Source organism: Furipterus horrens, unplaced genomic scaffold, assembly GCF_987537825.1.
Source record: "Furipterus horrens unplaced genomic scaffold, mFurHor1.1.pri manual_scaffold_2, whole genome shotgun sequence".
In the NCBI taxonomy this organism is placed as follows: domain Eukaryota; kingdom Metazoa; phylum Chordata; class Mammalia; order Chiroptera; family Furipteridae; genus Furipterus; species Furipterus horrens.
This window is the reverse complement of record NW_028327172.1, coordinates 29267945-29280217: the sequence shown is the minus strand read 5'-3', so window position 1 is coordinate 29280217 and position 12273 is coordinate 29267945. Positions and strand designations below refer to the sequence as shown.

At 43.0% G+C, this 12273-nt stretch overlaps 1 protein-coding gene across 1 annotated transcript in view; it reads left to right on the top strand.

Moving 5' to 3' along the window:
- The first annotated feature begins 333 nt into the window (after positions 1-333).
- Positions 334-12273, top strand: part of SLC17A6 (solute carrier family 17 member 6) — a 37011-nt gene continuing 25071 nt past the window's right edge. Inside the window, exons 1-3 of the mRNA XM_090263147.1 lie at positions 334-615; positions 3293-3545; positions 5204-5322. Of these exons, the coding sequence (XP_090119273.1) occupies positions 530-615; positions 3293-3545; positions 5204-5322 (458 nt within the window). The 5' untranslated portion in view covers positions 334-529. The remainder of the gene's footprint in view (positions 616-3292; positions 3546-5203; positions 5323-12273) is intronic.

Sequence of the window (12273 nt, the reverse complement as noted above, 5' to 3'; positions counted from 1 at the left end):
CTCTGCTCCTTACAGCAAATACACATATTTTTAAAAAGTACTATTCTTTTGCCTTTGTCCTTACAACAAGGGTTCTGTGATATTTCCACTCCTCCGTTTAAAAGCCAGAAGATTTGACAGCAATAAGGCTTTCAACATCAGGAATTTACATTGTTTTTCAGTGGACCGACTTCCAGGACAAGGTCTCATCGGCACCCGCCCAAATACCATGGCACTGTGTGCGCCTTTTGCCACCGGAACCTCCCCTTCCAATGAGACTTTCTGATTGTGTCTACCAACTCTCCTATTAAAAAAAAAAAAAAAAAAAAAAAAAAAACCGTGGGTTGCATGCAGCTATTCTGTTGTATTCTGTTCTCACTCTGCCTCCCCTCTCTTGCTTGCACTCTTGCTGGAGGCATATTAATGCCATTCTGCTGAGAAGAAAAATCCCACAACTACCTTAAGGGGTTAAGACAATATGCGCAACTCTCGCCTTTTATAGCGATCACTATTTAAATCTAGCAAGAGCCCGACACCAGTCTTTGCAAGAATGGAGTCGGTAAAACAAAGGATTTTGACCCCAGGAAAAGAGGGGCTAAAGAATTTTGCTGGAAAATCCCTCGGCCAGATCTACAGGTAAGAAAAAGCAAACCCATATTTGCCTGGGGCTCAGAGTGAAAAGAATCTGCAGGGCTATTTCCGTAAACCCTGGTTGCTTAGAGAGATTGTAATGTAATATGATCAGAAAGTCTTTTTTCTTGCACATTGCTGGATCAGGGCTACTCTGGAAACCTGCTTATTTATTCAGGAATGTTGCACTAAATGAACCTGTCTGTTTTGTGTATGTGTGTGTGATTTTTATTTTGGTACCTGCAGATTCTCATCCTTTCCTACCCAGGATTTATCCTTTTTACAATTGAAAATGAACAGTATATGTTCAAAGAACCTTTCTTTGGGTGCTTGTTAAGTGTCACCAAGTTAAATTCCTTTAATGCGAATGAATAAAGATATAACCCTTTTAAAATTAATCAAGAAATTCCAAAGAGTAATGGCAAAAAAATTTTTATATCTTATTCAAAACCGCTTGAGTAGTGAATCTCCCAGTGGAATAATTCTTCTGTAAAGAAGGAAGAGAAATCAAAATATATCAATAATTGATAGCTTAGGCAGTTCTTCTCTCCAAACCTGAAACAATGTATATGTATTTTTCATTATTTGACCTCTCCTAGAAGTCTATTTCTTGCATGGAAAAGGTTACAGTACTTATAAGAAAGAAAAGCCATAATAATAACTAGCAAAATGATTTTGAAAGTACTGGAAATTATTTTTTTAAATTTTATCCTTTCTGTAGTCATTGTGCTAATTACGCTCTAAATTTCACAATTTGAAATCCTCTCAAAATATTGTATGAATACACTTTTTCTTAATAATACGAGCAAAATCAAGAAGAGGGCAGAAACAAACAAACAAAAAAACGATTGGAAGAGAGCGCTAATTTTCACATTTGGGAAACTGAAGCCTTTGGAAATATATGGGAAATGTAAAGAAAATGACCAGTGCACCTCCCAATTTTCCCAATCTCTTTGGTTCTGGTGGGCTTCCTACAGCCTTGATCATGCACCTATGCGGCAGTAGATACCGCAAAGGCCCTGCAGTCCCGCAGCTGCCCCGGAAAGAGCTGTTCTTTCCCAGTCTGTCATCAGGTGGGGAGTTCAGGTGCAGAGTTCAACTCTGCAATATAAGTATATGAAGCCAATGTATAAAAATAAATAAATAAAATCTCAATAGTTAAAATTTTCTCTCCCAGAATATAGTGTCCTGTGTTCTCCAGTTGGGATTGGACTTTAAGCATAAGGATTAACAGAGATGCAAATATGTTTATGACCTATTGCCAGGTGTCATTCTGTAGAATTTGGAAGTCTGATTTTTTTTTTTTTTTTGGTAGCTTCAAATTGCTTGACAGCCATATCCCAAGCCATGCATTCTTGGAATTGATCTAGAATTTCATTTGCTTTACCAAAGTGTGTGAAGACAATTTTGTCTGAATATATCATTTAAAATGGTACAAATAAAAATTAATCACATGGTAGATGGGAAATATCTGTAAACAGAGAGGTTCTTTGTTTAAATATTGAAAGTATCCATCTCAAGGGTCCGCGGTGATGTTATCCTTCCTCCTCTTTTATTTATTTTTTAAATAGAATTTTCACGGATATACTGTGGACTAGAACAACACTATCAGCTTTTAGTAAAACATTTCTATCACTCCACCTTCCCCTACTTCCTTCCCCCAAGGATGAAAGTCTAAAAGGAATTTAATCAGATGGGTGGAATCTTGTGAAATGCTATGCAAATTAAAAAGCATAAAACAAAAACTAAATGTGATACCTTTTACCTCGGTGTGGAATATCTTACTGGAGTTGATTTGGGTGAGCGTTTGTATACCTGGGAGTCGCATTTTAAGTCTTTGGAAATGGGTCTCTAATATTTTTTGGTGTTTGTAACCGAGATAGTAATGACGCAAGATTGTGAATAATTAATTATTCATGTCCTGGCAGTAGGAAGCTTAGGTGCCGGCCGTATGTTGCGGAGGCCTTTGTTTCAAACTCGACTATCAAAGAAAAAGAGTAAGATGTGTAACGGGGGAGTAAACGTTGAAATGGCACCCTGGGGCTGGAGGAAGGGGCCGCAGAGTGAGCCAGTCTCCGGGGGACCTTCTCCTCGTGGGCACTGGACAGGAGAGGCCTCAATCCCCGGGGCGGGGCGGGATCGCCGCGTCCTCAACCCGGAAAGCTTTAATTTGCCCGGGAAGGAAGGGGTAGGGTGGGTGCGGCGCCGTGGCTGGGCCTTTCTGCAGCAGAGGGGCGGTGGGTGGCTGGACGGCCGGCTAAAATAGCCTGTCGCCAGGGTAAAGCACTCCGGCTAAGAGGCGTCTACACAGTTGTGCAGAAGGCGCCTTGGGGGTAACCCTCATATACTGCAAACCCAGCAAGAAAGTTAGGCCCAAGCGGCCTGTGTATATGAATCAAGGTGCTGCGGCTGGATCCCAGGGAATGGGGACTGGATAGCAGAGGCCAGAGGTGTTCAAATTAAGGGATGCTGTCGCGGGGAGGGGTACCGACAGAGGCCGAGGTCCCAGGAGGTCCTGAAGCCTTGTGTTTGTCTCGCACCCTCACGCTGGAGGGTGGCGAGCGGGGCAGCACCCCTCCCCTCAGCCCTGACAGGCCCTGGGAATTGGGAACGGGCGGGCGTCTGGGGTGCCTAACCCGAAGCGTCCCCACCCCCAACCCCTCACCCCCGGTCTGCTGCGCAGGGTGCTGGAGAAAAAGCAAGAACCCGGGGAGACCATCGAGCTGACGGAGGATGGGAAGCCCCTGGAGGTGCCTGAGAAAAAGGCGCCGCTGTGCGACTGCACGTGCTTCGGCCTGCCACGCCGCTACATCATCGCCATCATGAGCGGCCTAGGCTTCTGCATCTCGTTCGGCATCCGCTGCAACCTGGGCGTGGCCATCGTGGACATGGTCAACAACAGCACGATCCACCGCGGGGGCAAGGTCATCAAGGAGGTGGGCAACAGCTGGCCGAGTGGTTGCGCAAAGCCACGTCACCTTTCTGAGCGCGGTCCCCCCACTCCTCCTACCGAATGAGGAAGGCCTGAATGCTCCCTCAGCCCCCTTCCAGTACTGCCCTTCTAGAATGGACCCTTTTAGGGTCATCATCGCCGGACTTTTCTGCTCCTGAAGCAAGTCCCTCCTGCTCTCCGGGCCTTCTTTTTCTCACCTGCGAAGTGGAAAATAGCATGTATCTCACTGGGTTTTTGAGAAACTTCATACAGGGAGTGGGTCTTAATAATTCTGATAAATCGAAATCGAAATCTTCTTTCTTTTTCTCAAAGGAATAGGGCAGCATATTAGTCATGATTTCCCGCAGAATTCCTTCATTTCCCGCCAAACGTTCTTAATAATGAAAATGAAACCAAATCGAAAAGCAGATCAAATCAACTGATGTGCATGCGGGCAGTTTCTTCCCAGGGGCCCTTGGGAGCCCCCCACCTGGCTGACGAGGAGAGGGGCTGCAGCGCAGGCGCAACTTGGGGTCTCGGGAATCCAGTCCGGTAGTCTTACAATGGGTGTGTTGGATGACCCCTGGGAAGAGAAGGGTCAATGTCAAGGACACAGAAACCTGTGGGTCCGTATTTCTTGTCCAGAGATCTGAGTGACCATAAACCAGGAGGAGTGAGGGTTGGGAGGATTAATTCTGCACTCACTTTCGGTAGGAAGCGGTGAGCGCGGATCAGCCCTGGAGATTCCGGGAGACCCTGCGCTTGGTTTCAAAATTTTATTCAAAGGGAGGAAAGCGGGGGGTGGTACCCAGTTCTTCCGGCGGAATAAGCGCTCTTTCCCCTTCTCGCTACAAGTTATTTCCTCCCAGTTTACTTTAAGGTTCACCTGGGGCGGGCGCCTAGGCTGGCGGGGGCGGAGTTAGGCCCGACCTTTAGACACACCCCTCAGTCTCTGGTGACCACCCCTAAGCGACGCCTCCCTTTCCACTGACTCCCCACATTTTCCGTCTACTCCAAGTCATTCCGGCCCACGCCCAGCCCCGTTTTGCTGGGACCATACTCCTTCCTAACTCCTCCGGCCTCCTCGCACCTTCCACCCCAAGCTCCCCTGCTTCCTTCCCCAGAATTTCCCGGGTTGGGTTGGGTTCGGTTCTCCAAGCGACTCCACTACAGTCTGCACTGGCTGGAGTCGGCTAAGTGCACCCAGTCAGGTGTGTGTCTCTCTCCCCGGCCCGCTAACGAAATCCCTTACTGGGAGTCGGAATTTCCTAAACTGGAGCCTTGAGGATTCCTCCTTCCTCCGGGCGATCCTACCCTCCCGACAGTGTTCCGAGAGCAAAGCCGGGGAGACCAGCTTTGCAATTAATCACAACACATTTCAAATGAGCACGAGTTTTTTTTAGTTAAAAGAGGTATAACCTCTCCATAAGAAGATATTGATCATATTTTGTTATGAAATGAAAAATTAAGACCTCCCCTCCCCCACGCTCGAAATGCAGGGAGTTCCTGGGGACTGAGGGCTCTTTGGCTGGAGAACTACTGAAAGTGAATCGTCAGCCCAGGCACTGAGTCTACTCTCTCCTTCCACCGCGGTTTTTAAATTTTATTTATTTTATGTATTTGCTTACTTATTAAGACTTTCTTCCCCCCCTATTCCCATAGAAAGCCAAATTCAACTGGGACCCAGAAACCGTGGGGATGATCCACGGTTCCTTCTTTTGGGGCTACATCATCACGCAGATTCCGGGCGGCTACATCGCGTCTCGGCTGGCAGCCAACAGGTAACGCGCCGGGCCGCCCCGGCTCAGGGTCGTGGACCCTGTACCCTCAGGAGGGGCAGCGGAGAAGCAGGGCAGGGACCAAAGCCCCGCGGGGGTTGGGAACTCCTGGGCCAGGTCTCCTAATTCCCTGGCACCCCTTCTTGTAACAGGAACTGCTGGTGCCTCCTTCCAGAATAAGGCGCCCAAAAGGATCTGGGCTTTCCCGGGTGGGCGCACATTGTCGCTTCCTCTCCGCCGAGTCTGAATCGGCTCTTAACAAAATAGTCGACGTGCCTTACGGCCTGGGAGGAGCTGAGGCCTGGCGGTGAGCAGGCCAAGCTGGGTCTGTGAGGCCGGGCGCACAAAAGGGTGGGGGCGTCACGTGTTGTGCTCTCTCCAGCGCGTCCAGCGGGTGCCCCGGCTTCCCGCGGCGCTGACCTCCTGGCAGGGCGAGTCCAAAGCCCAGTAGGAGAGCCCGCCCAGATGGTGCTCTGGGTCTTAAGGATTCGTTTCTATGGAGGCAGGCGGGATTTCAGGCGCCGGGGATGTGATTCCACCTGTTAATGAGCTCGGCTGAGAAGGGGCGGGGTGGAGAAGGCGCTCAGCTGCGTCCCCCGGCCTCCAGCGGCGCTGCGGTGGTGGCTGCCAGCCGAGGTCCTAGGGTCAGCCCTCAGGAGTGCTCCAAGCGCCACCTGCGGAAGCACACCGAAATTTGGGGCATAAGAACTGATGCGGCGGGGGTGTCGAAGGGCACAGACATCGGAGGGGAGGGTGAGAGTCAGCTTCATTTGCTTTACTGTGTGTATTATGATAAATAAAACTAAATGCTCCTTAAATCTGAATTGTTAGGCTGGCCGAGAACAAATGCACTCGCCCTCTAGGTATCGCTGCATAGACACCCCAAATAGAGACTTTGGGTCATCTTTCAGACCTGTACCTATGACTTCACCCCCACACTCGCCACAAAACGTGAAAGTAATATAGAACTGGGCATTTCTCTAGTCTGATATCTTGTCTGCTTTTGTAAATTGTTCCCTCTTCATCTCTCAGTAATTTCCCTGGCCACTTCCAATCTTGTTCCCAGAGGTGTCTTCCTACCCAAGATTTCCCAGTTGTCTCCAAGGTGTATGAAGGAATTCCTGGAAATTTATTTTAGGCTTACTGATTCCAGGGAGAGGATTTTTGGACCTCCTTTCAAAATGTCAGGAGGAGAGTGCAATACATTAAGAATAGTGCCCTATGAATATTGCTTTTGCTCTGACATTAGGGATGTTTTGCTCTTAGACCCATCAAGAGACAAATATTCTTTTAAAAAATGAATGAGTTTAAAATCAAAAGCATTAACTGTGCGGATAACTCAATTTTTATAAATGGGATAAATCAAATAAAAAGTGATATTAGGCAAGAAAAATCTAAAGGGAATATTCTAAATGTTACTGGTAATGAACTTGTTACATTTTTGGTTTTCATATCCATAATGCATAGTGTCTTGAATCTTTGTTTTTCCTATAAAATATTTTCTGAAACAAAATAAACTTTCCTGGAAAGATACCCCAAACATACATATAGCAGATATTTTTACTTTGATGTATAAATATCTAACAAGTCACCAATTCCCCCCCTCCCCCCAAAAACAGGAAACTCAATGTAATGTAAAATGAAAATATAATGGCTATGCTTGTAAGTTTTTCTCAGAGTCAAAATCTTCAGCTTGCCAAATGTTAAAATGCTAACATTTTCCTGCCAGGGAAAAAAACACTAGGGATGTCCCAGCTTTTCTGGATGTAAAACTGGGAGGCTTTCCTGGTTTTAAAAAAAGCAAACATCACTATCATTTGTGTCATGTTTAAAGACTAATGCTAACTCAGGTTCTAATTTATTTGGTACATTTTCCTCAAGGAAAAATTTCTGAATTTAGAATTTTTATTTGAATTTGTATTCATCTTACCTTTAAATGAGTATTTAAGAGAAAATACTTTTCACATGCAATGTTTTGTGTTCTACAAGATTGAGAAAACTAAGTTAAAATTAATTGTAAAATATATGAACAGATCAAAGATTTTAGACTATCTTCTTTATTCCATCTTAGGATTTTGACCTCATTACTACATATTAAAAATGTAATAAAACATTACAAATGTGTTAGCCTGTTGAAGTCTCCTATGAAAACAGACTTTAAAAATATGTAACATTCCCTTTTCCAAATACAAAAAGTAAAAGGTGAAGGAATTAAGAAAAGAAAAAACAAAAAACTCAGACAGACACAGTATGGTAATTACAAGAAGGAATGGAGGGTTGGGGGGGTAGAAGAGGGTAAAGGGGGGAAGGAGCCTAGACTTTGGGAGATGAACACACAATGCAATATACAGATGATGCATTATGGAACTGTATACCTGAAACCTGTATCATTATATTAACCAATGTCACCCCAATAAATTCAACAGGAAGTACTACATGCTAAATAAAAAGTATATTGAAAAGAAAAGATAATAATCATAAATTAATCACCAGAGACACCTATTATTAATATGTTGGTGAATGTCCAATTAGCCCTATAAATGCTACCTAGGATTTTATCTTAGAAGGCTTTTTGGAAAACACAAAATCTGAGAGAGATTTTTAGAATTGATTTGACAGATGTAAGTTTTCTATTATAATCCCTTTCAAAACTGTAAAAACAACACAGCAAGACCAGTTTTCCACCTACGAGTATTGTGTTCCCATTCAAATAAGTTTCTCCCTACAGGTCATTTAAAAATAGAACAAAATTTCCCTTGGGTGGGGAATTGGGGACGGAATCCTTTCCCTCTATGTGAAAAAGAAGCTCACTTTGGAAAGTGTTTGCCATCACTGCCATGGGCAGAACTGGAGTAGAGGAGATAGCTCCTCAAGAGGGAAGGGCCCCTGGTTACACTGCCAGGCAAATTTCTCAATGAAAAACAGACAGCAATAATATTTGAAACCTCCCAAAATAGTCCCACACTAGGGCAGAATACAGGTTCTTGGTTCTTTGATTCTTTTTCTGGTCAAATTCTAAGTATTCTTGCTTTCCTGCTCATCAAGAGGAGGAAATGAGGGAGTCCTGGGGAGAGAAAACTCAGTTCCCCAGGATGGCTCTTGCATCATTTTTTCCTTTGTCTTTCCTTAAAGAGGTATTGCATATCCTGGTGGGGGAATTTAGTCACCTCCATGGAGGGCCTTGGGGTGGGGAATCAAAGTAAGACTCCTGACAAGATCTATAATGTTATCAGATGAGAACATATTTAATATAGTGATTAAAAGGTGTTGGGGACAATTAATTTTGCCTTTAAACAATACAGGGCATGGAACTTACATCAATCTAGATATTTACAGATATGAAAGGGCTAAGGACTATTTTTCCCTTCTATTTTTACCTGGTTGGGTAAATAGTTAATGTGAGGAACAACAGAATTTTTGCAATGGGCATAACCAAAGAAGGTCAGAGTTACCAAAGGAGGTTTGGCCAACATTAGGTTTTTAACAGATGATATTATATACACAAAGACTATCGCCTCTTCAGTCTAGGTGGTAATATTACTTAGCCCTTATTTAAAGAAATCCTCTAATCTGTTCCTGTCCTCCTGATTTCCCAACCCCACTATAGCTTTTTACAGAGCGCTGATTGCCACCTGCCATACCAGTATTTTACTTATTTTTCTCTTTGTTTAATGTCTGCCTTTCTTCAATAAAATGTAAGCTTCATGACAGAACATGCAGTTTTGTGCATGTTGTTTTTACTGCTCTGTACCTAGCATCCAGAGAGTGCTTGGCCCATGATAGTTCCTTGTTGAATAAATAAAATGAACATCACCACACAGTGTTTGTGGCTTTTAAAAACAAAAGGTAGTATTACATATTGGTTAAGATATAAGTTCTAAAGCAAACAGTATTGGTTCAGACTCCTGAATGTGCTTTTTAATAACTAAAGACATAAAACATTATTTAACCTCTCTGAGCCTCAGTTTATATTTCTATAAAAAGGGACTAACCCAAATACCCACCTGATATGGTTGTCATGACAACTATATAAGAGAGCATGTGTAAAACTTTTACAAGTGCCTGTTTTCATTCATTATTAATAAAATCTTAGATTCAGAAAAACATTAGAAGAAAATAACTCTTATGAACATTTAGCATTACTTGTGTTTAAATTTACCTTAAGTATTAGTAATACAAAGGATTATTTTTATTGTGATAAAAATGCCTCTTTTCACATGGCAGACTTCTGCCTTTAAAATTATTTTCTTATACACATTATTAATGGTATTGTTCACTGGGAATGTCATGTCTCATTGGAAGGCTTTTAAAGAATTGTCTTAAAAAATATTTCAGCCAATAGTATTGAGAGTGCTAATAATTCAGTACATGTAATGTTTGAATTCTAGCCAGGCTTTTTAAATACACTTAGAGAAATACATTTAAGCTGGAGGTTAGACTTCTCTGTTGAAATCTCCTGTTTATTTTCCCTTGTCCCATCCTTTATTTAGAGAGGGTTCAGTTCTTAGTGCAAATTTTGTCTTTTCAGGTGTCTCTTGGGTTTCTAACTTGACTTTTACTGAAGAAAAAAATCATTCTTTATTTGAATGAGAGACTGAGGATTGCATGTCTCTCTAGCATAGCGTGAACTTCCCTGTAACAGAAAGAATCCATATGAGAGCTGGACAGGGCTCATCTAATCCAGTCTTCTCCTTTTACAGAACAGGAAAGAAAATAGAGAATCAGGGAGGTGGTGACTTGCCCAGGGTCACAAAATAATTGAGACTAAAACTCAGGTGTCCCATAGTACATGACCACAGGCTACAGCTATTTGAAATTTAACATCTCTGCCTGATACTATGTGCTTCATCACAAAGTTCTCACTCAGCAGCAGGCTGAGCCATCTGCTCTCTGAATCAGTGCCCACAATCTATCATGCCCCAAATCTTGGACAGAAATCCATGAATTAGGCAGAGAAGCCTTTAGTAGGCCCAAGGGATGCTTAGGGTTTTTTTTTTTTTTTTTTTTTTTTTTTGTGGCAGGAGAAACATACTGTATTTTTGTGTGTTCACTGGCTTGCAAGCGATTTGGCCACAACATGAGTGATTCTGTTCTTCTCTCTGCAAAATGCAATATCCAAACTTGATAATGACTTAAGCAAATAGTGTGATAATCTGTAGAGGAAAACCCAGCCCCTTTGGCAGTTTGGACTCCTTGAAGATTGGAGAGGTTTGAGCATAGCTGGGGGGTAGTTTTGACCTTTTGTCTACAGAGAAGAAGGGTTCTTCCTTGGGATTTTGAATGGTCCAATTTAATTCATACTACTAATCTAAAAGAGTAATTAATACATAAAAATGAACAGATTCAAAGGGATAGATTGTTTTTATCCTCACCTTAGGACAATTGGTTGTGGTTGCCCTCTTTATCATGCTCCAACTGGATATTGAACCCAACACCTGGGTATGTGCCTTGATAGGGAATCAAACCTGTGACCTTTTAGTTTATGGGACTATGCTCCAACTGAGCCCTACTGACCAGGGCGCAAATGGATGGATTTTAAAACTTTACACTAATGTGCATTTGCATATATGAAAATGAAATTTGATATGCTTTATGTAAATATTCTGGCTAACCTAATTATGAAAAATCCTTTGGTGAAAATGATTTTTAGAAAGAGAGAAAAAAAGATATTTTAACCACAATTCCTTCATATTTTAAGCCCAGAAAGAAATGATTTTGCTGGAGCTATTTTGTCTTTTCCTTCACAGAAATAGAACAATGAAGGTGTACTTTATTTATTAGAATAAACATTTATTGGAAATCTTAAGTCTTATCACCAAACACACACACCCACACCCACACAATATACTGTTTAAATACTTACATATGTATCTATTATCTTTCTATCTATGTATCATCTATCTATCATTTGTCATCCTTTTTTTCCCACCTCTATTTACCTGTCTATTGCAACATCCATTGCAAGCTAGAGTTCCTTAACCTTTCCAGTGAGAAACATTTGCAAATTCCCTTTGTGTGAAAAAATAATTCAGACCATAAACATAAAGCCCGCAGCAAGGGAACGCTATCCTCTATGATGGAAAAACAGTTAATAGTCTTTCGGTCTCTTAGGGCCAGAGGTGACTATTTCTATATCACTCGTCTAGCTGCCTATCAAACATCTCGCTGCCCTTCCATTGTGGGCCCTGTAGGTTAGGTATCTAGGGCAATGCAGAAGAGGCCTTCCTTTTTCTGACAAAAGAAAATACCTTTTCCACAAGATGAATAGATGGTTCGAGAGGGGGAGGGGTCCCTAAGGGCTTGCACGTGGTTTGCTGACTGACACAGGCTTCTCTCACTCTCACTAGCTCTGGCTTCCCTTGTGGCAGCCACATCCTACTACCGCAGTGAAGAGCCAGCCTCCGGAGGGGAGAAACATGATCTTGAGGGAAGAGAGAGTCAGGTGGGCAGCTGGTAGAATGATTCCCCCACTGCCATATGCCATTGTTGGGGCTGTCTCATTTCTCTGTCATGAGTGATGAAGTCATTCTTACAACTTAATGATGTACCAAGGGACCCAGAGGGCTGGCTTGTGCTCATGTATTCCTTATTTAATATGGGAGTAGGGCATCAGATGTGACAAAGGGAGGTGCCTGAGCACTGATTTGATTAGATTAAATAGATTAAACAGCCCGAATCACTCTATTCCTGCAGACCCTCCAGGCGAGGATTAGTGCCACACCTGGGGTGAGGAACACTAGTTCCTTGTTGAATGACAAACCTCTGCCCAAATGGAGATTGATGGATTGATTCAGGGAAAATGGAGATAATCTGTGGAGTGACAAGTCACCAGTGTTTCTGTCACCTCTTCTGGGGAAATCTGGATGGGGTGGGCTTGATATGGGAGGGTTTTTGTGGCTATGGGTCACAGAAAAAGGATATGACTGGGAATTTCATAGTGAATTCTCTCCAAGC